The 27,787-nt window shown below is 41.4% G+C and overlaps 1 protein-coding gene across 5 annotated transcripts in view; it reads left to right on the top strand.

Moving 5' to 3' along the window:
• The window catches only part of CHST15 (carbohydrate sulfotransferase 15), a 42,501-nt gene extending 17,090 nt beyond the window's left edge, over positions 1-25,411 (top strand). For 4 of the 5 annotated variants that reach the window (XM_079312250.1, XM_079312251.1, XM_079312254.1 and 1 more), the window contains exons 2-8: positions 7,511-8,578; positions 9,297-9,636; positions 13,547-13,693; positions 17,972-18,128; positions 20,953-21,109; positions 23,425-23,572; positions 24,757-25,411. In XM_079312250.1, the coding sequence (XP_079168376.1) occupies positions 8,036-8,578; positions 9,297-9,636; positions 13,547-13,693; positions 17,972-18,128; positions 20,953-21,109; positions 23,425-23,572; positions 24,757-24,947 (1,683 nt within the window). In that variant the 5' untranslated portion in view covers positions 7,511-8,035 and the 3' untranslated portion in view covers positions 24,948-25,411. The remainder of the gene's footprint in view (positions 1-7,510; positions 8,579-9,296; positions 9,637-13,546; positions 13,694-17,971; positions 18,129-20,952; positions 21,110-23,424; positions 23,573-24,756) is intronic. The other variant, XM_079312253.1, reaches the window with a different exon arrangement.
• The last annotated feature ends 2,376 nt before the right edge of the window (positions 25,412-27,787 follow it).

Below are 27,787 nucleotides of genomic sequence, written 5' to 3'. Positions count from 1 at the left end.
AAAGTACATAGGGCAAATTAGACTGAACAATTCTCATGGATATTAATTCATTGCATGAATTGTTTGACCTTTTACATCTGTCTTTATCTTATTTTGGTATTGCTGTCTCTCTGGACATTTAAGAAGATGCACTTTTTCTTAGGAAGTGGTAAAAATTAACTCCCAGTTGCAGCATCATCCTGGATTTTGATGAATTGATCATTTTAATGAGGTACTGGCTGGTTTTTGTTAAATAGATGCAATTTCTGTTTGTGTTCTGAATGTCAGAACTTTCTAATCTGCCTCCAAATTATTGGGAGAGGAATGTGTGAACCCCACAGGATGGGTGCATTGGTTTTTCCTTGTTTCCATGGAAGGACCCCCAGAACCATGTGGGGAGTATTGGGAGGCTGCTCACAGTTACTACCAGGATTGCAAATAAAGACACTAAACTTCATCCATGCAGAATGATTTCTGAAAGTGGATTAAAGTGGCATTTTTTGTGAGAAGAAATGCACTGGACTAATTTATGTAAAGACACAGTGGGTTTGGTTTTTTTTTTTTTCCTACAGTGTGCAACTCTTTCATATTCAATATAAACCTGTCAGTGATTCTGTGGCAAGGCACAGTGTGAGATGAATAGGAACTAGGGGAAGGGAAAAGATGAATTGCTGGAGCTGCTGCACATTGTAGGCAGCAAGTTTTGATCAGGAGTTGAGAAGCCAGTGTGTACTGCAGGCAAAAATCCTGCTCCAAACATCCTCAGAAAGGGATGAGAGCAGCACTCTGCTGCATGTTGGGGCAAGAGGGAGGATTTAAACACATTGATGGGAGCTCTGCCCTGGCAGCTCCAGGTTGTGCTGCCACAGGTTGGGTAGATGCTGGTGGTGCTTTTTTTATTCTTCCAGGGTTTTTGGACCTGTATTTCTGGAGAAATTGCTGATTTTTTTTTGTTCTATTTTATTTCCCTGCCTGTGATTTTTATTCTGCAAGTAGCCCAAAAAAATAAGTGATGAATCTGATTTAGACTGATGTAAATCAGATAGAATGGAAAGAAGGAGCACTGGAGTCATTAAATATAATTAGTGGGCTGGTTTTTTTTGCTGCTGAAAAACACTTTAATTTAAAAATGGGTAATACAGACTTTTGTTATTTTGAGGCAGACCAAACAAACACATCAGAACATGTGGCTGTGGCATTTTAGGAGTGCAAGGAACTGGATCTTGGTAATTTCCAGGAACTTGCACAAGGCTTCAAGTGCAATAACAGGTTTCTGGGGGAGGGCATGACCTTGCTGTCACTGATCCAGGCCAGGGAGCTCCCCTTCCCAATCCCCACTCTCTTTTCCTTGCTTCCAAAAATCACTTTATTCAGGCAGTGTTTATGCCCTAGCTGAGTGGTGATTCAAGCTCAGTAACTATTTCCTGCAGCCCAAATAATGGGAGTCATCCTGATGTGATTGAAATGACTATTGTTATGCAGATTTTAGAGGAGTTTGCTGATTTTTTAAATTTTTTTAAAATTTTTTTGCATGTGGAGCACAGAATTTGTTCCATTCTCACATTTTATTTAGAAGTGTATGGATGAGAAAAGAGCAGACTGTGTTTGGATTAGATTCTCAGAAAGAAACCAGCTGGGTTATGGAAGAAGCCACTGTTGTTTTTTAGGCAGGATTGCTGATTCAGTGGTGGTTCAGGAGGCTTTTTTGGCTTTAAAAGGCCATGAAATGGATTCTTTAAAGAAAATTTTAGACTTGAACAAATGTTCAGCAGTTGTTCAACAGGTTGAGTGTGTAACCATGGGCTGTGGCACCTATTCTCGCTTTTAGGATGTACCTGTTTTCCAGCTGACTGCCTTGAAAATGGTTCTGTGGGTTTATGCAGCATCTTGGGTGTTGCATTTATTGATGATTCTTTAAAAATTGGGAGGTTTAAGTAAATAAAGGAGCTTTACATAACTTCAGTCTGCAGGAGGTTGCTGAGCTTTGTAATGAGTCCTGTGGCTTTTCTAAATCACTGTAATTGCTTTTTGCTTGTTTTTAGTGTTTTGTTTTGGGTTTTTTTCCCCCCTCCTTTTGCCAGAAGTTTGCAGAGGTCAGTGATTCATGATCCTCTTTTTATTGACATATCATCTTTCTGGCATCTTTCTGATTTCTCTGAGGTAAATAGATGTGAGTTCAGGCAAAGTTTATTTCCAAAAATGTTAACTTGATGAGCCAAACGTGTCCAATAAGCAGGAGAGAGAAAATCTATGATTCTCTCTTTTCCTTGCATAATGCTCTTTCTTTTTAAATTTAGTTTAGATTTTATTACTTCTACTGGGGTATTTTTTATTGAAATGGTAAAACCTGCCCACTCACAGGATGAACTTCCTCCTGCTGTACAAATACTTCACTACTCTTCTACAAATACTTCAGGTTGTTTGTGTGCTGCCTGTAGTCTGCTTCAATTCCAACCATTTCCAGTAAGCTTGACAGCTAAAATATATCTGTAATTGTAAGGTTTTGCAGGTTTTTTGTGTCCAGAGGTCGTGAATTTATCCTGCATGAGCTGAAGAATTGCTGTTGGACACAGACAGAGCTGCACTGAGGAACAGAGGAATGGAAAAGGAATTACATGGTTGTGCTGCATTGCTGCTAAATATTGTTGAGCTTTTCCTTTCCCTGTGGAAATGTCAGGAGGATTTCACTCCACCAGCCTCACTTTGCCCTTTCATGTTTCCATTCCCCTGGATGTGAGTCATGGAAAGTTTACCATGGTCTGAGTGTGGGCAGCCTCTCACTCCAGAGCTCCATCCCTCTGTGGATGCTGAGCCTTGTCTGCTCAGGAGCTTCCCAGGGGGACAAACCTCCACAGGAAAGTTCATTTCTGGAGTGTTCACGGGATCAGCTTTGCTCTGGGATTTCAAAAAGCATCAGCAGTGCAAACTGAGAACTTGATTCAGGCAAACCTTCCTGATTTGGCAGGGAAGGCACTTAGGCAGAAGGAATATTTATCCAGATTAGTGGAAACAATTAGGAGACTGTGGATAAAATAACATAGCTGTTACTCTAAGGATGGCATTAGATATATTAAATTAAATATATTAAATGTGATGGTACTGCCCAGATGATTCAGCAGTATTATCTTTTGTTTGGGATTTTTTTATATAAAAGTATTTATCCTTAATTTTATAGCATCTGTAGCTTTCCAGTTAGGCTTCACCCATCTAATCTGAGAGCTGGTGGATTATTTTCTCACTTGTCTTAGACATCCATATATTAGATTGTGACCTGCCCATCAGGGTAAATTTACATGAAATCTTCAATTGTATTGTGTGAAGGGAGGAAACAAAGTGCTGTAGATCCGCTGACATAAACTCAGGGGAGCATTTATACCCCAGGATGAGAAATGTGTTCCTGATGTACCTGAAATGTGTTTATAAGAGGTCACCAGCCACCTTTTCATGTGGGGGGAGGAGAAGCTGACTGTGATCAGAAATAACAGGGCTACTGCAAAATTTAGCCTGAAGAGCACCAGCAAATTTGATTTTTCTTTATTTGAAAGAGTTTTGAAAGAAAGGAAAGCATATTAAATATTAAGGAACTGGTGACCTGGAAAACAGGTCATACACATAGGAGCAAAATCTGTTCAATATTCTTCATTTTATTCAGAGGAGAATTTCAGCTACGTGACTGAGCATATGAAAATAATTGCTTTTTATAGCCTGTTGGTCTCTCCTCCCAAGGGACAAGCACTAGGACAAGAGGAAATGGCCTCAAGTTGCATCAGCAAAGGTTATGTTGGATATTAGGGAAAATTTCTTCATCAGAGATGTTGCTGAGCACTGGAACTGCCCAAGGCTGTGGTGAAAGCACCATCACTGGAGGGGCTCAAGAGCTCCAGTGCAGCTCTCCATGTAATTCCCTGATTCTGAGAGTCCATGGACATCTTGGTTGCAGTCTTCCTTTATAATCCTTAAAGACAAAGGGGAGGAATTTGATGAAATGTTTGTTTAATAGGAATAATACAGAATTTAAAATATTTTCTATACAGTCAACAAAACCCGTGTGGATGATGAAAAATCTTGGCATGTTTTCTTTTGAGGGGAATGTCTCTTCTCACCCTGAGGTGAGTAGAGCCTGGTGGATCCTGTATTTCCAGTGCTTTGCTGTTTGATTTTGTGGCTCCTGCATCCTGAGCCCCCAGCAGCCCCTCCTCTCATGGAATGCAGGAATTGCTCAGGGAAACTGGCATTAAAACATCTCACCTGTTTGCTATTAAGTTCTCTGCTGCATATAAATACCTTTGTTACCTTGAGTTTGGAGCAAAGTCCCCTTGGCTTCAGTGGGAATATATTGAAATCTAAGAGAGCTTTTCCTTTTTTTTCCCCCCATCCCTCTGTGTGTCATCTGGTATATCCACGTTTCCTCCTTAGGCTATTCCCAGAGATCCTTATTTTTTTTATGAGGGCTGCTTTTGGCCAAGGAGCTTGCAAAGGTTGCTGTTGATTTCTGCTCTGTGCTTAGGGCTGGCACACGTTAATGTACAGCAGACAAATGCAGTATGGACGTGATCATAAATAATTCACCCTTCCCTCCAACAAGGGGAAATTACATGCTACATTATTCAATACACAAAGACACTGCTTGTTGTGTAAAGAGAGTAATTTTCTGCCAGTGAACAGCCAGCAGCGTTGCAGCTAAAATATAAGGAGACACACATGGTTTATTGCCAGCTCAAGCCTCATAACCTTCCCTCTGCCTGCAATCCACATCCCTGTGCTCCCAGGAGTGGAACACAAAGAGGTGACGTGTGCTGATGGCTCTGGGAATGTTGGATGGAAAGAACAAAAGCAAAACACTGTAGATGTCTTGATTTTATGGGGTGAGTGAGGGGAATGAGGGCTGAGAGAAGATCCTGCCCTCCTGGGGAGCATCCTTCATGCCATGGTAAAATCTTAGGGGATGAACTTCTATCAAAAACTTCTTGGGAAAGAGGAGGGAGTGGCACCAGGGAATGATATCCTTTTTTGTGTTTATTACAATTTGATTTTTTATTTCCTGAACGTGATGGTGGAAAGTCATGTGAAATGGTGTTGGCAACTAGCAGTTACAAAAAAAAAAAAAAAAAAAAAAAAAAAAAAAAAGATCAATGTCTCTATCCTATTAGCTGAATTATCTGTCATTGTCCTGTGATAGGTCATCAAACTGATCATCTAATTAACAGCCTGATGCATGAGCTGGCAGAGTTATGGTTGCTGGTGGAACTTTAAATCTCCCCTCATGACTGGTGTGATTAATATCTCAGTTTTACTGTAGCCTAAACATATTTCTATTTTTTCCCCCTTGTATCAGCTACCTGATAAACTATTTTCTTCACCTGTCAAAGATGTAGTTAACATGGTTTTTCCTTGGCTTTGTAATATTTGTAGCAGATTTTAATGATAAGTGTCTGCATCTGGGAAGGGGTCAATAAATTCCAGTCCATTTTTTTATCACACAAATGGGCACAGGATAGGACAGAAGAGGTTATGTGGTTTTTCTAAGGTCCTGTGGTCTGTATTCATTAATGTGTTTCTGATTGCTCTTTTTAAAAAAATGAGAATTGATGTTGAATACACAAAAGCTGACATTGATCCCATAAGGTATCTCAGATAAATCTGTTCAGTCAGTGTCACTGAGCAGATTGCAGATCCCTGTAAGAAGAGGACTGGAAGATAAATTGGATTTTTTTTCTTTATTTTAAATAGCCAGTGCATAGGAACTGGTCCATGAAAATAAACAGCAAGGAGGTGGAGAGCAGAGGTCTGGTAGGATATTGAGGAGGATGTCAAAGAGGAGTTGAGGGTAGAAGGAGTGCATGAAAACAAATGTATAGAACATGATAAATGTAATTGAAGTGATGCTGTAGGGTGGGTTTTGGTTACCAGATATTTTCTAGGTACTGCTTTAACCTGGAGCCTCTTCTTTGTGCTTCTTTTTTGTGAGGGGCTTTTTCACCTTCCTTTTTTATCTTTTGTGATGAAGACCCTCATCGCCATCCTCTTTTTTTTACAGTATTTTTTTTTTATCTATCTCTATTTTCATGATTTCCTCTATTGGATGAGGATGCTGCCTGAATCTGCCCTGACACTGCCTCTGTCTCTGCCCCCTCTGCTTCCTCTTTGAAAATGTTTGGTCAGGGTCTTATCTCTACCTGAAATATTTACTGGGAAGTGAAAACTCACTTCTTGTCAGGACTTCCCTTTCTTGCCCTTCTTCTCACCACCACTGGTGGTGTTTGGACAACCATCCAGGTCTTTCCAATCTTGGCTCCTTCCCATAGTTCCTCTTTTTCTTTTGGGCATTTACTGGGGGGATATTTTATATGTAAGAAAGCATAAACGTTCTTGGTTTAAAATGACCCATATGAATCCCATTTAATATCTCTAGTTGTTCAAATTTCTGTCAAAATCATCACAGTTTTGCTCCTTTGGAGAAGTTTTTAAGACTGGTCTCTTTGAGAAGTCTTGCACTGATTTCTTTCCCTTTGGTTTAAATGTAGTCAGCAATGATTATGCTGTGATTTCTGTCTGCCTCATCTGGCTAAGAGAATAAACGCATTAAGGAAATGAACTTTTTTTGGGGGGGAAGGAAAGTATTTTCAAATACTTTTGTTCAATATTTATCTAATTATTCTTGAGTCCCTGAGACACAGCCTACTTGCTCTGATTGCAGAAATCCTCCAAAATGTGACAGTGCTCAGTGGGAGAAACATCAGAATACAAATAATTATTACAAAAGCACTTTGTCTTGTACAAAAATGCAGCCAGAAGGAAGATGATAAATGTGGGATCTGAAGTGACTGCCCCATTTGATCAGGACACTTTGGTAGGAATGAACTAGGAGTTATTATCTGGAATTACAGCAGTGTTGCTTAAGCATTAAAAATAGGTGTTGATGGAGCTAAAGGCAAAATAGTCAAATTGTGGGACTCATAATAGTAATGATTATACTTCTCTGATTTGGTGAGTAATAAGAGGATCCATCATTTGGTCCAGAAACCTGAGATCTTGTCATTAGCCTTCTTCACTTTGTTGAATGTTTTACTTGAGGCTTTTGATTTTTTTTTTTTTTTTTTTGGCTCTTTATCTCCCATGTTTGAAAGGAGACTGTTACTTTATCCCTGCTTCAAACAGGCTCCTACCCCACTTCAGGACTGTTAATTTAAGTTCCCCAGGAGCAGATAGAGTGTAATTATTTAAACCTGTGTCACTGGATACTGTCCAGAAATGCTCCTGTATTTCCAGAGCAGATTAAGATCTGCTGGCTGGGTTGGTGAGTCATGCAGTGTTACCTGTGGTAGCAACCAGCCATTGGTGTGAGCAGATGGGTGCTGGAAAACCAGGGGCAGCTCCCTGTGAACCTGCAGCCAAATGTTCTCTGGGTTTGAAATCCTGAGTGCTGTAATTAACAGACCTGACACATGGGAAGCATCCTTCAAATATGAATCTGAAATGGCTCGTGCTATGATGTCTGGGGGTATATAAACATCTGGGTTTGTTTCTCTAGGTTGGACAATGCATCTCTTTGGAGCCATCTCTGGGAAGATGAAGCTTCCAGCAGCAGTAGTGCAGTTTGGAACCTGCTTGTTGTAAAGGAACCTGGAAATTTCTACCCATATTTGCTCATTCCAGCATAAAGCAGAGGACAATGAGTTCTTTTTATGTTTTGCATATTTTCACACTACACAACAATTTTTCTTCCTTCTCATTTTGTTCAATGGGAAAAACTTGAGCCAGTTTTGTAGCTGATCCTTTACTTTGCCACATTCCTCTTACTGAGCCAAATTCTTGGGAGCCACATCCAGAGTACATCTATTTTTGTGTGTTGGTGGTGGCTGGGGCTTCTTTTTCTTCCTGTGACACATGTCACTTTTTATTCTGTTTTGAACCTGTCCTTTTGCATTGCTGAGTAGTTGTAGAACCACTCCAGGAATGAAAAAAATCTCAGACTTGCAGAAGATGACTCACACACTTCAGAAACGTTTTTATGGCTGCGCTTGGCTCATTAATGTAGGAGTTTAACAGTAGTAATATGAGGTATTGCATTAATTGCTGCATACATTTATTACCAAATGACTTGCACAGACAGTGTTTCAGATGCCGTGGACCTGATCACAATAACCAGAAGTGTCCTGTGTGCAGAGGAGAAAATAAAATCCCTTTGTACACCGACAGCAAGCAGATGAAGTGGCTGGCAGTTCTGGAAGTGAGGACTGATCACTGTGAGAGCTGGAATGGGTTTTTCTGCCTGAGGAAGGGGAAGCTCTGCAGTTTGATGTTTGGGCTCATCATAATGACTCTGGTGATGGTATCCTACATACTGACTGGAGCCAAGCACGGCCTGTTGCTGATCCCATCTCCCTTCCATTACGGAGCTTTTGCTAGCAATCCCAGCTTAATGGACAATGAAAGCCTTAGTGACATGAAAGACTATTACCAGCCTTCAAAAATGAATATTTCATATGTAAAGGATTATCCAAGCATTAAATTAATTATTGACACCATTACTTCGAAGATAGAGTTTATAACGAGGCAGCGCCCTGATTTAGAAGAGCTGAGGAAGCAAGAACCACATGTAAGTATGAATTGAGGCGTGCCTTAAACTGTTTTACATCCTTATTTCAAGGCTTTTGGATCAATCTATTGCCTAGATATAAAAAAAGTGCAACTGCTTGGATGTTCATGTAGTGATTTACACCACCTAGAGTCCCCTGATTCACAGCAGCTGAGAAGTTGATATTGTAGATCACATCCCTCTGAGTCACGGGCAGGATGGATGGGCTCTGTAAATGGTCTTGACACCTGAAGAAAAAAATCAGGCAGTCTTCTGATAGCTGTACAATGTCACTGAACTTTTACCTTCTCTCATGCAAAATCATTGTGACTTAGATTTACCTGTCACCTGAAATGATAAATAGGAAAAGAGCCTTTCTAATAACTGCTTGCCAGGATGCCTGCCTGAAAATCATTGCAAACCTTGTGTTTCAGAGTTAAAAACTGGAAGGTAATTTGATTTGAGTATTAGGTGTTTGACTTTAAAAATCTGTTCCTGGGGTTGCAGAGGAGTTTATTGAGGCTCTTTCTGGCCTTAAAATGAAAGAATTTCTAAATACTTGTCTCCCAGTCCAATGGGTTGCACAGGATTTGGCCCTGGTGCCATCAGAAGCCATAAACGGGGTCAGCTTTGCCGGCAAAAACATCCAGGTGTTTTCTGCCCTCTCACCACTCTAAATAAGAGAAGTACAACTGATTGCTTGCTGCCTTGACTGAAATTATTGTTCTTTATGTTGCAGATGTTTTCGGTAATTCCTAACAAATTCCTTCCAAACAGCAAGAACCCTTGTTGGTACGAGGAGTACCGGGGCAACACCACCACGGATCCTTACGCCACCAACTCCTACGCGCTGTACTCCAAGCGCTTCCGCATCATTTTCGATTACCTCAGGAAGGTGTTCTGGAGCCACCTGGACCACTACAAGGACAGGCACTACCGCCTGCGCTGCCTGCCCCACTTCTACATCATCGGGCAGCCCAAGTGCGGCACCACCGACCTGTACGACCGCCTGCGGCTGCACCCCGACGTGCGCTTCTCGGCCATCAAGGAGCCCCACTGGTGGACCAGGAAACGCTTCGGTGAGGCACGCTGGCCTCTGCTGCCCTGGAAAGGGGTGGCTGCTGGGAGTTGCTGTTGGCTGGATAAGTTCAGGAGATGTCTGTGTTCCCGTCTTGAAGTTTGTGGTTTATTGTTGGGGTGTGGGTGTAGGGTTGTGTTAAGGGGTGGTGGTCACGACTCAGAGCAGGACAGAGGGAGAGAGTGTAAGAGAGGGTAACAGAGAGAGGAATACAGAGCAATTTCCCATTTACAATACAAGTCTTCTATGTTGAATATTCTAATTTCCACTAACCAATCCACTACAAAATACTAATTTCCTAATATTTGCATTCGACCTATGGGAATGGCTATATTGCCATGTTTTATGGCTTTCTTATCTATAAACCTTATCTCTAAACCTTTCCTGCCATACTTGGAACAGGATGTCTGCTGGCTCTTTGGTACTTTGGCTTTAAACGTTCACATGGTTGCTCTCAGCCCCACAGTGAAAAACTGCTATCATTTCTATTTTGCTTATGGTTTCCACATCTTTTGCTAAGCACTCATAAGGTTTTCCTATTTCCTCATTCCCAACAGTGTCTCTTAAAATTTTTTCAGTATTTGGGATGAGGTTTGTAAATCTGCTCTGTGTTGTCTTGCCTAGAAGCCACCAGAGTTGTTTTTTTTGAGAAATCCAAGTGGTGGATGCACAACTTGTTTTTGTTCAATGGTGTTTTGGGTTAAACCTCTTGGAAAAATGCATGTTTCATTTGTTGCATTTGCAGCTGTTTGGAAAATCTAAGGGGAAACAAAAGCAATGGGTAAAACCAACCTTATGAATTTATAAAGGCAAGGAGAGAAGCTGTTAGATTGCCATGGGGGAGTTGAAGAGCAGCAGCAATAGTTTTGAGCTGCAAAACTCTGTAAAGCCTTTCTTACATCAGTAAATGATGGGTCACTATTGAAAATTTCAGTCCTCATGGTTCAATAAATACAACTGTGGCAGGAGCTTCACCAATGCCACAGCTCTGGCCAACACTGGTCAGTAGAGATGCTCTGCATGAGGAATCTCTCTCACACTGAGGGCCCTGCACATATTTTTGATACTTTTTCTGGATGATATCAGTATTTCCATCTCTGAAGGCAGACTGGAATAGCTGGGGTTGTGGCCAGCTGGAGCAAAAGGCATCCACCCCTCATGATTGCACCTCCAAAGGGTGTCTGGGGCAGCAGGCTGAGCACAGAATTTCATCCATCTGAACTGTTTCTCTGCTTCTTATCTCTCTCTGGATGCTGAGAAAGGTCAGTCCTGTGGTTAGAGATTAGATGAGCTTCAGAAGACCCATTTTATATTCCTAAATGTTCCCCTCTACATGTGGATGAGTGTTGTGCCTTCTGTATTCCACCCAGGCATTGGATTTTCCTCTTCTTGGGTCTGGCTGTTAAAAGTTCCCTCACTTTGTATGACTTTGGTATCACAGATCAAAGACTTTTCAGTGATTTTACTGTTTCCAAGAGGAAGATTCTGCTTATTTTGGCGACATCTTAGTTTCTGTTTCTCATTTGCTGTTGCTTCATGGCAGACACAGACTTTGGAACAGGAAAAACTGGCACTGAAGGCTCAGTGAGGACTTTGATCACTGCTTTCTTTTGGTGCTTTTCTAAGCTTCCTTGGAATGGGAAAATAATGAATTTCTGTGGCTAAAGCCAAGAAAGGACACTTTCTGAGGCATTGGGACACCAACAGCGCTGCTTCTGTTCTTTATTTTGAGGTCATACCTCAAATTCTTTATTTCTCCTACATGTGGTCTGGTCATTTCCATCTTGTTTCCCTGTGCCTGAATCCCAGAGGAAGCTTTGAGCTCCTGCAGACAGGGTTTTGTTCCTTCTTCCTTGGTGAGGAGCTCTCAGCCAGAGATGGAATTTCATGATTTTGCTGTTAAAATTTCAATTTTCTTCCTTCACAGATGCCGTAAGAAAGTTGCCAAAATAAATACTTTGGACATTTTCTAAATACTTTTTTTTGTAAACTAAGATGTAAAGCAGTGTAAACCTTCCACTGTCCCTGGTTGCTCCAAGCCCCAATGTCCATCTAGCCTTGGACACTGGCAGGGATCCAGGGGAGGCCACAAATTTTTCTCATGTTCAGATAAAGTGATGAAAACAAGGGACTGTCAGCAAAATCTGTGGAGGATTTTGTGTTCCATGATAGCACTGACAGGAAAAGCTGAATCCAACTGATACCTTAAACTAAAATATTTTAGACCAAATAATATGTTAACCTCAACATAAATATTTGGAATCAATTTTGGGGGAGGCAATGCACCCAACCTCACTTTAGCAAGACTGAGCTTACTAAAGCTCTGAACCTGACCTTCCAAATAGGAATAGAAGAATGTAAAAATAATCAGGCTGGAGTGCATCTAACTTGAGAACAAGGGTGAATTCCTATCCCTGTGCTGGCATTCACAAACCCTCCACTTGCAGAGTCTTGTGGTCAGCCACTGGGGACCAAGTGCTGATCCTTGAAGAGAACATTCTTTGCATAATTCAGTTTTTGAAGTTGTTTTTTAAAGCTGGAGGATGAGGAAACATTGCAGAGCTCATGGTCTCGTGGGAGAGGGATCTGTAGGAATGACCTTCTGATCATCTCAGCTGTCTGCCACTGAGAATGAAACATCAAGTTTGTTCCTGATGGCTAATCCTTTAATTCTGCCTTAAAATTACATTACCAAATGGTTACTATTTAAGAATTAAAAAAAGAAAAACAGAGAATATGACAAACACCCTCACAAGTGAAACTGAGACAGGCAGCAAGTGGCTATGACTCCCATGCTCCTGGCCATTAACTTGGTTTGGTTTCTAACACTTAAGCTGGACAAGAAATCTCTTTGTTCAATGGCATCCTCTGATTCAGTGGATTTTTATGAGACTGACTAATTTCAGCTGAAGTTAAACAGCCCTCTGGGGAGCCCCCATTTCACAAATCACTCCTTTCCCCTTCTGCTGGGATGGTTGATGCTCCACAGGACTTTGTCTCAGCTTGACTGTCTCTCTCTCCTGGCTCCTTGCCACTGCTTCTGTTCCCAGGAGTGGGGTGGCAACAAACCAAGGCTGCCTCTAGCACACCATGCTTGCACTTTTTTCTCCCCCTCAAAACCAGTCAAAATATGCTGCTGAACTTTCTCCTACCCTCATTAAATCCCACTTTCCTAAAGGGGAAAATCAGAGGCGATGGACAAAAGAACTCCCTTGCTGAGCTTTCCTCTCACATAATTGATAATTATTGGCTTTGTGGAGACAAGAAAGCTGAGAAATCCTGTGTGGGGAGAATTTACAGCACATGGAGAAGTGAGACTAGGTTTGGGAACAGGAGTGGGAAAAGGAGCACAAAAATCACAGGATGCAGCTCAAGATGCTGAGAAGCGGAGGGGGCAGGTGATGCTGAACTCACCCTGGAGTAGGGAAGGAGAAGAGAAAATAAAATACTACCATGGAGCTTTATTTGCATACCTGTGCAAGGAAAAAACCATGAATGATTTCCCAGTGTGTGTTGATTTGCATATCTGGCATCAGAGCCTGTGCTCAAGCTCAAAACAGTAAATCTAGTGGGAGTCCAATATTACTGCAATTTACATGGGTGCAAATGGAAGTAGAATCTTATCTTCTAGATTCCTTCCAAAAGCTAAATTTAGAAGAAGATAAATCCAAGCTCATTCATGCAGGGACTACAAAACAGAGAGCTGAAAATATTCCCTATCCCTGCGAGTTTGTGGCGCAGTCATTCAGTATCTCAGCTCTCCTCCACTTCATCACTGGCACTGTTATCTGAGGGTTGCACTTGGTCTGATCTCATGCTGGTGTTGGCTGGCTTGGGTGAAAGCACCTTGGCTTGCCCTGTTGTTGTTGCAATTGGTGATTTTCAGTCCCTCTTTCTGGCTGTTTTCTCAGGAATCATCCGGCTGAGGGATGGATTCCACGACCGCTACCCGGTGGAAGATTACCTGGATCTGTTTGACCTGGCTGCACACCAGATCCAGAGTGTGCTGCAGAGTGATGCAGGGAAGGAGCGTGGCAGGAGGAGCAACATCATCATTGGTAGGGCAAGCACAGCCCCAAATCCCCTGTAGCTGCACACTGGCTCAGAGCTGGGGCACCAGAGGGGGATTTGTGCCTGGTTCTCAGCACAGAGCCCCTGATTTGCTCTGGAAGCTTTTGGCTTTCTTTTCCTCCTTTCTTTGTTAAGAAGCTGTGATTATCTCTAGAAAATTCCTGAGTGAGTGCTGTATATCTGATGAACATCAGCATTTAATTAATGTAGGGTTTGGTTTTTTTCCAAGAATGAGAATGACCTTGGTGACTCCTTCAAACACAGTTTTCATTTTGCTTTCCTAGAATCATTTAGGTTGGAAAAGCCCTCTAAGATCATCATGCCCATCCATTCCCCCAGCACTTCCAAATTCACCCCTAACTCATGTCCCCATATCCACTTCCAGTCCCATTATGAGGGGATTGCCTGCAGTGCTGGGATTGTGGCTTCAGTTCCAAATGCTGGAGCAATGTCTGGGATAAATCAGTAACTGTGGTGTTAGGACACACACTGGAAATCCTGGAGCTTGTGGGAGATGTGGTAGCAGAAGCTCCCAGTGGCTCTTCTCAAGCTCCAACAGAAGAAATTGATAAAATTAGTTGTTATTAAATGATCTAATTACCACTATAAATGGTCCAATGGTGCTGTTTTATTGTACTTTATGGAAGTCCATGCTGAGCACTGGGCTCTAGGGAGGGATCCCTGGATTGCTTTTCATGACACATAATGGCCAATCCACTGGGCTCATCCTTTGGTCCATGGTGTGCTGGTTTACAGTGCCCATGAGGAACATCAAAAATTTCTGAATTCTGCTTTGCTGTCTGCTAAAACCACCAAACTATGGGGATGGGATTTTTACCAGTCTTATTTCACAGGACAACCAGACACATTCCATGCAAAAAGGAGTTGTGCAAGTGACAGTTCCCTGTCAAAAAGAGACTTTTCGAGTAGGCTTGAACTCACAATTCTACAGAAAATAGAGACAAGATTTTTGCTGCCTGCCCTCAGAATGATTGAGGGTTTGGTGTCATTATAACCTAAAATTTTAACCTGTTGCTGGCTGGATGAGATGGTGATGATGCCTTAGGTTGTTTAAAGCAGAGCCTTGGCTGAGTCACATTTGTTCAATACTTCCTCAGCCTCCATTTAAGTCCATCATTCACTTTATTAAACATTTGCAGCACTGAGCAACATTTGCAAGATGGGGTTCTTAAGAAATGCTGCCATCAAGGACATCTGCAGATTTTCCTGCTACTTTCAATAATATCTCCTGTCCTTTCATGGGTGAAGTGCTTATACTAATTAAATTCCCTAATCTAATTGGCAATGTACATCTTTGATTACCCACCTCCTGTTGCAGCTTTTTGTGGAGTTCACTTTGTGTTTCTTTTTCCTGTGGTCTCATTTCTTGTGTCATTAAGGTTCTGCTGGGTTTTCTTATTAAGTTTACAGGAAAAGTCTTGAATGATTATACTCATTAAGGCAGTCTTTTATGACCTTGGTAAAAAACAAAACAAAGCCATCTAGCCTAAAATGAATCTGTATGAATATCAGGTTTGCTCATAATCTTCCTTTTCTTATTTCAGATGATTGCAAAGAGAAATCAAATTAAAACTGTAAATATTTCAGTAGTTCATCATGTTATATTACTTTGAAAAGTTAAGCTTCTTTGGATATTAAACCTAGAGGGTAATAACTGCATTTTCCAAAAAAAAAAAAATAAAAAAAAATCAACTCAACATCTGTTTAGAGATGAACCCAAGAGGACAGGGCTGATCCAGCCAGAGGCATTCTGAGCAGGACTTGTTTATGTGAGATCATTAATAAGATAAATTTAGAGGAATGACTTGTGAAAACAGTTTGATGTTAATCCATTAATGACTGAATGAGGAGGCTGTACACCATTCTTTAGGCAATTTAATAATTCATATGTTCTTTAAGTCCATAAGAAAAAAAAATAATTCAGTTGCACTGGCATAATTGAACATAATTAATCGTTGGTGATTAATTAATCTCATATTTAGTATGGCTTGTTCTCTGTGCAGGTATTAAACCTGTATTATAAAACAAAACCAAACACTGTCAAATTGTCAGGAAAATTTTTGTTTGCCTGCTTCAAGAAATTAAAATTATAAAAGTTAGCAGGGATCATAATGATTATTATATTTATATATATATATTTCCCCCCTTATTAAATTCATGACAATTATATTGTGGGAAGATTTATCCTTTTGACCCCAGGTTTTGCTGGGCTGGAGCAGCACCTTGAGCCCTGTTAATGCTTTAGCATGGTTTGGGTTTGGTGATCTTGGGCTGGATTTTACAACCTCTGAGGTCTTCTCCAAGAAGAATAATCTTTCTGATTCTGGGATTTTTCCCCTGATTTGTGTCCTGCCTGCAGATTTCACCTTTGGAATTCACAGTTTCTGTGGAATGGTGCTGTTAAGAGAATCTGCCCATTTATGAGTGAATGCACTGGGCTTTGCTTTTTTGCAGTTCCCATTGCAGAAGTGCAGGGAGGAGTTTGCAGGTTTGGCCACTCTGATTGTGACAAATCCAGCAGAACATGCAAGGTGATGAGGGAATGAGCAGAGAGGGATGATCAGACCCAGCCCAGAGAGGGGTGGCTGATCAGCTCACACACTTTAATCACCTTGGCATGATTTAGGCAAACATTTCTGAGGGAGCATTTTCAGAGATGCAGCAGGGACTTGCCAAGGTCTCCCCCATCCCTGGGGTGCCCTCCAGCAAATCCCTGCTGCAGGTTCTTGAAATCTCAGCATTTCCTGGGGGCTCAGGGGAGGTTTCTGTGGCAGCTCCTGGCCTCTCTCTAACCCTTTGTGTTTCTGCCTCACCCAGCGTGGGAGCTGGGCTAATTGAGTTTTAATTGACAAGCTGAAGCCTGCTGGTGATTAGGCAGTGCTTTGGCTAATTAATTTAGAATGGAAGAACAGAGCTGTTGGGGACACCCAGCTATAGCCACTGGACCTGATCTCCTCCTCCTGAAAAGAGGCAAAATGAACGTGACAGAAGATTAATGTGTTTTCTAACAACTCCCAGACTTTATTAATGAATCACATTATGTTCAGCTGAAGTTTGGAGCCAGTACCTTTCTCATGTTGTGTTTTGTCCATCTTTTTAAACCTTTATTGGGTTTCCCAGCAGAGGAAGGAAGAAAAAACAGGGAAATAATGTACAAGGCTATAAGCTTACAACATTATTATTTTTTAATCTCCTTTCCTTTGATTTGAAAAACCTCATTAGCAAGAATTAGCTTTCATTAGACTGTCAGAGAATGTAAGTCCCCAAAAAGCTTCTGTACATGTTTTATTGAACAGTACTGTGCCACATAAATGCCAGGATTACTTAAAAAGACAGGAAAGGTTCCAAAATTCAAAACAACGTATCAGATCATTTATTTAGCAGCTGAACCATCATATACCTCAGTCTGGCAGAGATTTTTACTGAATATATTTCTCCCTGTAGCATTGCATTTCAAGTGAGCTTCTTCAGACACTAAATGCCAGAATCTGGTATTTTACCAAAGTGTGCTATTTATTCTATAAATCCTTTATCTATTTGTAAATAGTTGACGTGCTCTACACAAATAATTATATAAAAATAATATTTCAAACCTCACTGACACATCTCAGCTGCTTTTAAAATATTTATTAGACGCTCAATGATTTTCCTGATTATGTTTTGCACACTGTAGATCAGCAGGGGGTGGTGGTTTCCACATTTTTCTGTGGGAGATATTACAATTTGTTAGCAAGCTGCTGCTCTGAGATTTGGGAGCATTAAGGGCAATCTGTGGGTGCTGCAAAGAGCATTGCAAGGCTTCAGCAGGGACAAACTCCTGGCCAGGCTGGATGGAGTTTGGAGCCACCTGGCCAGTGGAAGGTGGGAAGGTTCCCATTTATGACAGGAATGGAACAAGATGATCTTTAAGGTCCCTTCCAGCCCAGATCATTCTCTGCTTCCATGATTCCTCACTGGAAAATGTGCTAAAACCCTGAGCAGTCCATCCCAGCCCAAATTAAATCTATTTTCATGTTAGCCAATAGCAGGAAGCAGTGTGGTTGTGGAGAGGAATATTCCAGGTGGAATTGCATAAAACCTGCCTAAGCCATCCCTGCAGTCCCAAAGGCACAGGGATTGCTGCAGCTCTGGGAGCTTCAGCAGAACTAAGGTGTGTGGGAATTTAACACTAAAAATTTCAGCCAATTTCCATTCCAACATGAAGAATGGATTAAGTTACCAGCAGAGATGTTTTTCATTTCCAGGGGAGGCCAGTGCCTCAACGATGTGGGACAACAACGCTTGGATTTTCTTCTATGACAACAGCACTGAAGGAGAACCTCCCTTCCTGATCCAGGATTTCATCCATGCCTTCCAACCAAATGCCAAACTTATCATCATGCTGAGGGACCCTGTTGAAAGGTGAGCAAGAAAATTTTCTTGTTATAATAACATTTTTAGCTCTCACTCCATTGGATGCAAGTAAATATTCACGTGGTGTTTGAGAGCTGCTTGGTTGTGGTAAGAGGGGTTTTATTCTGTGTATTTTGGCACAGGGAACAGTGATAATGTTTTAAAGAGAAGCATGTGAGTGTGAATGCCATGAGTGCCATTTCTGGACTCCTGAGCTGCTCTCAAAAAAAAATGTATATGTTTCCAAATGCAATCAAATGCCATTACCTGAGCTAACATGCCTTGGTTCTCAGTACAAGTGGTCCTGGGAAATGTTTCATTTCATTTAAGTAGTAAAATTGATGTTTTCATGGGCTTTTCAGTTCAAACTGATTAAATAATAATGATTGAAAATTATTAAATAGCTCTGCAGTCAGCAAATGGTAAAATTTTTTTAAACTCTAAAGTGCTTGGTGAGACAGCTGTGTAAAGTTTCACTGGGCATTTGTAGCTTGCACAGCCAAGAGTTCATCCTTGCACTTCTTGCAGGGAAGGGGCCTGGCTTTTGCCAAGGTATGGGTGTTTTAAATGGCTATGGAGAGTCAGCCATGTCCAGCTTTCCACTTGTATTTCACTTTTTCTCTCCAGTCTTCCTCCAGATTTCTGGGACATTCCTTCCTGCTGTGCCCTCTGAAGCAGGATAATAATGGAGAGGGTGATGGGGAGGGTGGAGGGGATGGAGCAGAGTCCCCAGGGATCAGACTGGGAGGGTGTGAATTCCTTCTCACTGCAGCTCCAGAGGGACATTCAGAACAATTGTGGCAGGGTCAGTGCTCAAGGGCAAAGCCCAGAAAAACTCAGGGAAGGAAGGGGATGCAGATGATGTGGAGATGAAGATGATGTGGGGATGCAGATGATGTGGGGATGAAGATGATGTGGGGATGCAGATGATGTGGGGATGAAGATGGTGGAGATGAAGGTGATGTTGGGGATGAAGATATGTGGGGAGGAAGATGGTGGGGATGCAGATGATGATGAAGATCATGTGGGGATGCAGGTGATGGTGAGGATGAAGAAGATGGTGAAGACGCAGGTGATGAGGAGGATGCAGGTGATGGTAAAGATGCAGGAGATTCCCTGCTCTGCCTGTGCTGAGAGCAGGGCTGGGAGAGGTTTCTCAGCTCTGTGTCAGGAAATCAGCTTTCAGCCTCAGCAGCATCTCCTGACCCCAGGAGTTAACAGATGGTGATTTTATGTGAGACAGCTCTGGAGTGGCTTCCTCATGGAAATTAGTGACAAACTCCCTGATTGCCTCAACCACCCTCTGGAATGGGGGTGTAGCTCTTTGCCAGCTTTAGCAGGGGTGACAGAAAAAGTCAGCTTCATCTCCTTTACTGTGTTTATGACAAATTACTTACTTTTGCTGGCAAATCCCTGTATTCCTGATGGCTCATCTGAGCTGGGACAGCCCAGGCATCTGTTGGTGATTCCAGGGAATGGAACAGGCTCCTTGGAATGGGCAGGAGTTTGGGATGGGCTCTGATCTAACCTGCACAAAGTCTGGGCTATCCCCAGCAGGGAATATTTGAATAACATCTTTTTTTGAGATGGTCGTTGTCAACTGGTGTCATTATTTCAATGGAGGTTGAAGGGAAGGACTTCAAGTAGCTGGAACAGCTGAAATCCTAATCAGCAAAGGCAGATGTCCCCAGAATTTAAAACAGGAAAAAAAGACAAAGAAAAATGGAAAGGAAATTCCAACTGCCCTGCAGAGGGAGAACTTGTCTTCAAGAAAGTAGTTTTTCATGAGAAGTCAACAAGTCTGAAAAATGATGCATTTCTTCAGATGGAAATACCAAGCAGTCATATTAAACCTTTTTAATAACCTTCATGCTGTACCTGATGCCTGCTGGCTGATTCTTCCCAGGGAGAAACATTTCACCACTCAGCCCCACCATCCCTGGGACAAGCTGAGTTCTGATACCCACATTGGATATCCACATTGGATATCCACATTTTATCCATATTGGAGATGCTGTTGTGTGTCTATTTGAGGTGAACTCAGCTGGCCTGGTCCTTCAGCTTTTCCCTTTCCTCTTTTTTTTTTTTTTTTTTTTTTTTTTTTTTTTTTAAGTGAATACAGTCTTCATTTGTTTCCCATGCGAATTAAAATCCTCTTCCTGCAAAACACTGACATAAATAATGAGTGCAGAGAGGCTATTCCTGTGCTTAAGTGCTTTGCTGGATTAAGGCCTAAACTTTCCAAATGAGGTGTTTTTATGTACCCATTGAAATCTAGGGAAGTTAAAGGATAAATAAAGTAAATGCAATACAAAAGGTTACTGTGGTAATGAGATCTAAAAAGATTGGAGTTTTGATTTCTTTAACACCTGTGTTTTTTTGGAAGAGGCTGAAAAATATGTAAGATTTCTGGAATTTTGAGAGATGGGTACTATGGAGGCATCAAATCCCCTGCAGGTTGTACTCTGATTATCTGTATTTCATTGCCACATTTCCCTTTCAGGCTGTACTCTGATTACAATATTATGGTGTTTCAGTGCCACATTTCCCTTTCAGGCTGTACTCTGATTACAATATTATATTGTTTCTATATTGTTTCAGTACCACCTTTGCCCTTTCAGGCTGTACTCTGATTACATTATTATGATGTTTCAGTGCCACATTTCCCTTTCAGGCTGTACTCTGATTACAGTATTATGATATTTCAGTGCCCCATTTCTCTTTCAGGCTGTACTCTGATTACATTATTATGATATTTCAGTGCCCCATTTCTCTTTCAGGCTGTACTCTGATTACATTATTATGGTATTTCAGTGCCACATTTCCCTTTCAGGCTCTACTCTGATTACCTGTACTTCGCCAGTGCCAATAAATCAGCAGAGGATTTCCATGAGAAGGTGGCAGAGTCCCTGCAGCTGTTTGAGGGTTGTGTGCTGGATTTCTCCCTGCGAGCCTGTGTCTACAACAACACCCTCAACAATGCCATGCCTGTAGGTATTCCCTGCCTCTTCTGGCTCCTTGCTGCTCCAACCTGCTGGAAATGTTGTCCAGACACCAAAATCCCCTGAAATTGAAATTTTCTCCCTCTTCATTTGTTTGTGGAGGATGTAAATATAAATGTAAGAGATGGTGTGGGGGCCCAGCTGTCTCCTCAGCCTGTTCCCTGGTGGATGCCAACAGGGATAACACAGCCTTGCTATTGTGCAAGTGCATGGAGAGCATTTTAGTGAAGATTACAATTTAATGTGCTTTTTGCAGATGTCTTCAAAAAAGTAGCTCTGGCAAAGCTCTTTGTGGTACCAAACAGCATGAAAATCAGAATAAATTATGTGTTCTTTTGTAAGGAAAGGCTACCAATAACTAGCTAACTTTTTTCCTTTCTTTTTTTTTTTTTTTTTTTTAAATTGTACATGCCAGAAAATTATACAAGACAACACAGAAACTGCTGGCAGGGGAATGTATAAGTATTACAAAGTATTACAGGCTTAGGATTCCAAAATTCACAATTTTAGCATTTTGCTCAAGGGCAGAGAATAATATGGAAGAGATTGACTTGAAGCATCACATCTGGCCAGTTTGCCATTCAATCCTCTTTTATTTGCTCAGGCTGTAAAGGATTCAGAGGGAACAGTTCCCTCCTTTGCCTCTGGGCTGAAGTTATTGCCTCTTCCCCTGGGTAAAATAACAGTGCAGGAGGATCCCATGGGCTGGAGCAGCAGAGCAAACAGGACCCTGCTCTCTCTTACCAGGTAGACTGGAGCTGCTCCTCCCTGAGTGCAGCCCCCAGGACTTGCTCACACACCAGCTGCTGCTGGCCAGCATCACAGAATTTTCCAGCCACCTGCTTGCACAAATGTATTCCTTCCAGTGTGGCAGAGAAAGGCAGAGAGAGAACCAGAAGGGAAGATTTTCCTCTTCTGTTCATCCTCAGGGTGCAGAACCCATCTCTGTTTGTTGTCTCCAGCAGCTCTCTTGAAGAAGATGCTTTTGGAAATGAGCAGAGGAGGCTCTTTCCTTCCATAGAGCCACAAGCAGGTGTTTGGAATAAAACCCACATGCCAACTGTGCTCCTCAGTGGCCTTTTTTAGCTTCTTCTTCAGCCAAGTTGCTAAATCTGTTGTGTTCGTGGTTTGCTGTGCATTGAAAAAGTGAGGATTGCTGTCCCTGGTGAGCTCATTAGGTTGCTAATTCTGTGACTGTGCCAGGAAAAAAAGGGATTTGCTATTTGTTAATGTGTTTCTGAAACCAGAGAGGTGTCCTAGGCTGCTGGATTGCTAAGGGGACAGAAAGGGGTGTTTGCCCCCTGGAATCAATGGGAAGAACATCACCCAGAGAAAGGCACAGTGAGCAGAGTGATGCCAATTGTGACCTGCAGGAGTGTGCAAGGAAGGTGGAGAAACTATTTACAAGAGGCTGGAGTAAGAAAAGAAACATTAAACCACAAGTTAATGCCCCAGTGCTGAGTGGAAGGAGGCATTGGCTGAAGGCTGGGGTGCTGCCCTGCCAGAATTATCCCATCTGAGCCTGGTATCTCAAAGAAGAAGTTCCAGATTTTGGTGTGGCACATCTATAAAGAAATCTCCTAAATATGGAGATTTACATTATAAACAGCCAAAAACACACATCCAAATCACACAGGATAATAATAATTCAGCAATAATTCAAAATATGTTTTTTTTAGAGGAATTTAGGTATCAGTGTAGCTCATGGGGCAGTGTCAGTGAAAGGGGCTGTTGTGTCACTTCATGGGCTCTGTGGTAATGTGAGCTGAAGATGTCAAAACTCTTTTATGAAAGATGCTTAAGACTTTGGATTCATGTTCCTCTCCTCTGAGCCTGAAGGGATTTAGAAAAATATTTATAAGCACAGTTGGAGGGTGGACTTTTTAAGAACACCAAGGGTACTCTTTTTATGTTTCAACTTGTTATGTAAAACTGAGGAGGGAAGGAAAACAGAGATAAGGGCAGGAGAGGTGAAAATCTGCCTTTCCCCCTCTCAGGTCTGACAGATTCTGGCTCAGACAAGGCACCACCAATGCTGCTGCACCTGAGACCCATGGCTGGTGCAGCAAGTGCAGCTTGGTAAAATGGCATTTCTCACCAGCAGAAAAGCTGTTTGCAAAGATTTCTTTAAGCTGTTCAGAAAACAAGAGGAAAATTGAAAAATATTCACATACTTTTTTTCTGTCATTCCTCAAAAACACATTTTTGGGATTTTTTGCCCAAATGACAGAGGTGAATGTTGTTTTTTTTACAGCTAGAAGTGCTGTAAGGTGAACTAATTGGGGTTTTTTTTGTACCCACAGGTGAGGTTACAGGTAGGGCTCTATGTTGTGTATCTCCTGGACTGGCTGACAGTTTTTAACAAAGATCAGATCCTTGTTCTTCGCCTGGAGGACCATGCATCAAACATGAGGTACACCATGCACATGGTGTTCCAGTTCCTGGATCTGGGTAGGTGCTTGCTGGCTGGTTTGAGTGTGCAAAATCATTATTATCCTTCTCCTTTTAGGTTGGTTTTGCTTTATTGAGAGACAAAAAGAAAAGCAAAGGAATCTGGCTTGAGGGATGCATTAATCTCATTGCCTGGAGTCAGGCAAAATTAAATTCTCAAATGCCTGGTGTTAGAAGATCTTAGTGAGAGTATATAAAGAAAAAAAACCTGCAGGCCACTCACAATGCAGGGATTTATCTCCCATATCTGCCAGCCCTGCTTCTGGAGACACTCAGGGCTTGTTTGCCACAGTCTTATGGAGGTGCAAAATTATCCCCCACATTTCTAACAAACTGAAGGGCTACCAGCCCAGAACCTAAATCTGAGCACCATGAGAGGTTGTGTTTGTAGCTGAGGAGAGGAGAAGGGGGAAATTATGTTTTTGCTGCCTTGATGGAGACATCTGTTGCTAATCCTCGGAAGAAACGCCGGCAGACACAACGCTGCCCAATGTTGATTTGACAGTGGCAAGAGAATGAAAATGTGGCTGAAAAATCATCTGTCTGGTCCAAAGATTGGTCTGGATGATGAGAAAAGCTTGGATGTAGCAGGCTGAACAGATGAAAAGCTTGGCATCTGCTTCCTGAATATGGCTGGTGCTGGATAAACCCTGTAGGTTTTTATCTTGCTGCTGCACATTTATTCCCAAAGTGGGGACATCACTACACCTGTGGCCACTTTGATCCCACTGCCAGCCTCCAAAATAAACAAAACGAAAATGCTTCTCTGAGTGCTGAGTGAAGCTCCTAGAGTTTCTCTTGGGTATTGGACAACTCACACCATGAAATGAAACAGCATAAAATACCTGCAGCTCCAGAATGGATGGGAAGTTGTCTTTAATCATTGTCATTTTCTTTGAAAACAGATATTTTCCTCCAAAAGTGATTTATGCTGCTTTTTATAGAGATGATTAATTGATGGGAGAGGAATGTGTATTATTTCCATATTTACCAGTAGTGATTTATTTTACTGATCTAAGCCTGTATTCCATAATCTGAAACTTTGTGGCTGCTAACAAAAATTCCATTTTTCCCCCCATGGCAAAACTTCTGATTTAGCCATTCGATTTCTTTAGCATGGGCATTTTTGGGGGGGGGGGGGGGGGGGGGGAATATTTGAAGATAATATTCTCTTTTTTCCACAGGACCTCTGAGTGAGAAACAAGAAGCTCTGATTACCAAGAGTCCTGCCTCAAACACCAGAAGACCTGAGGACAGAAGCCTGGGCCCAATGCTGCCAAGCACCAAGGAGATTTTAAGAGATTTCTATCGGCCTTTTAATACAAAACTGGCACAAGTTCTTTTTGATGATGCTTTTTTATGGAAGAGGACATAATCTGTAAATTTCTTGCCACGACTACAGTGCTTAAAGGAGTTTTTATTTTTTTAAATTCTATTTTTGTGCGTGGATATTTGACTTTTTTTTGGGTTTTTTTCCCCCATTCCAAAGAGCAGCTGATGGATGAGCTGAGAGTCTCACTTTCAGCCAGCACATATCTCAACAGCTCTACCACGTTTTCCTTGGGAGAATGGAAAGCATCTTGCTTTAATCAGTTTATTGCAACTTCTTTCACCCCAGCAAAAGAGTGGACAAGCACTGGGACAATGTTGTCTTACACTCTTCCACAGGGGTGATGAAGTGTAACCTTCTCTGAGATGCTGCAACACAGAGTTAGCATCAGTTTCCTACAATTACACTTATAATCTCTCATTTTCAATATATGTTATTCACTCATTTTTTGTTTTCAAGCAATCAATGTCATTTAGTCATTAAAATTTTTAATTGAATTCAACCTAAAATTTTGTTTCTTTTTTGTCAGCCTGTTTTTAAATGTTCTTCACTAATACTGAATGTTTCCTTAATTCTGAAAGAAAGATGAAGTGCATTCACATAAATTTCCATCTCATTTATATCTTCCAAGATAAATGGACTTTTCTAGCCACAGTTCTTCTAAAAGAAAATTGTATAATCCAGGTAAGAATGGATGGCTGAAACTTAAACAGGCCAATTTGGTGTTTAGCATAACAAATTCATTGCTTTCCATATTTTGTTCATGTAATTATGAATATGTATAATTAATTCATACCACTCACACATTTTCCCAAGAAACCACTTTTATTGAAAGTCCATTCCTGGCATGGAGAGATTTTATGAATATTTCTGCTAAATTCTGCAGGATTGATCTTCTCCATTCAGAATGAATACTCATTGTAAAAGCCATATCAAATTTTGCTATTAAAATCATAAATGAGCAGGATTCTCAGTCCCTTACAGAAGAATTGGGTTATGTGTTTCCCTCTTCAGGAAAAATATCCATATTTAGTTAAAGAAGTTGAGATACACAGACTTGAGGAAAAAAACCCAACATTTTGGAAGGTATGGAGAAACTTGGGACTACCTGAAAGTTTTTATTTGACAAAAAAGATCAGATTTTTCTACAGATGCACAGCAATTCAATCTTTAATTTCAAATAAATCACAGGTCACTGTCAGCTACAATCTGCAGCCTTCTGCATGTAGAAGTCCCACCCAAGTAAGGGATTTTAAAAGAGATTTTTAAAATATAAATGCTACCTATTGATCATTTCTTCTCATGGGCTCAGCTATTTCCTCCCTGAATGTGCTGAGGGGGTGAAAGGAAGCTCCTGTCCAGCTGACCAAACCCCCAGGAATTCCTCTCTGGCTTCATGTGTCCTTCCAGCCCTGATGCTGGACCCCACAATGCAGTTTTACTGACAGATTCACAAATATTAAAGGTAACTTTTCCCCACTCCCCTCCATGGGGACATATTATTCACTTCATGTGTTTCTAAATTGAGAATTAATGCTGAAAACTTGATGAATCCTGAACGTTTCCCAGGGGAATAGGATTGGTGACATGTGAGATGTTTTGCAACAGAAGACTGTTCCTATGTTCTTTGCCAACTGGTAATGTGCTGTTTAAAAAAGGATTCAGTCTGGGGTTTGAAAAGCCTAAAATAAATAATTTAGTGAAGTATTTTAGACAAGCAGAACAGATTAGTTCTAGTTCAGAAATGCTCACAGACCAAGAATGGTTGGAGAGCTGAGAATGGACTACTTTAGCAGCACAAATATGAAGTATCATGGGACTGTGAAACAAAATCAGAACGAATTTGCCACCATTTGCAGTTGTTAAAAATTTAATCAACAACTTATTTACACCCAAGAGGTCACCCAGCTGTGCTTTGATTTGGAATCAACACTGTGTGGTCAGGATAACTCTACACAGATGTTTCCTAACCTGGAAACACGGTCAATTATTTTCATTGAGTTGTCAATTACAGCCATGAGCTACTATTATTTTACCAGCCCTAAAAGCTAATTAATACATCTGTTCTTATCATTAACTTGAGCACTGAACAGCTCACACACTCTGGTTTGTGCCTGGTCCTTCTGAAAGTGAAATCTTCATTGAGGCTGCTTTTATGTCTCCATCTCCTTCATGAGCTCCAAAACAGGATCTCCTGATTTTAACTCATTGCAGCTTATGTTGCATGAGTAAGAATCAAACAGCAGCAAATATTGGCCAAAAGGGGTTCTGGAGATGAGGATATCACTCTAGCTCAGGCTGTAAAGATAAAATTGACCTGGCGACTCAGAATGAAGTTAAGCAGCATTTCCTCAAGTGATGTGGCAGTGCTGGTGGCAGAGCCAGAGTCAGTGGCTTCACAGCAAATTTCTACAGAGGACAAGTGTAGATTGTCCTTAATCTCACCCAAGTTCTTCCAGGTCCCTTCACCTTTCTGCTGACAATTGTAGTTGTGAAAAAATTTTTATTGTATTGGTCACTGTAGAGCTGAGGTGACCCACATCCCCAAAAGAGCAACTTGCCAAGAAGTTTGAATTAATATCAAGACAATATGTTTTCATTTTTGGTATTTTGTGCCAAAGCATAGCAGTGGCTCCTTGCAGAGACCTCAGAAAATCCATGTCTCATGCTGTGCTTTTGCTCTTATCTCTGCTGAACAAAACTAATCAAAGATGCAGCTTTCCTGAGAGCAAAGGCACTGAGGAAAGGGTTCTTTCCAAATGTTCTCACTGCTGCAGAGCAATGTGAAGTGTGTTTTCTGAAAGGCCTTGAGTGTTTGGGCCAAGCACCTTGGCTGTCTGGAAGAAATACAATAAAAACAAAGGATCTCCTGCAAAGGAAAAGGC

The sequence above is a fragment of the Erithacus rubecula genome (assembly GCF_903797595.1).
Source record: "Erithacus rubecula genome assembly, chromosome: 9".
NCBI lineage: Eukaryota > Metazoa > Chordata > Aves > Passeriformes > Muscicapidae > Erithacus > Erithacus rubecula.
This window is presented reverse-complemented; position numbering and strand designations above follow the sequence as displayed.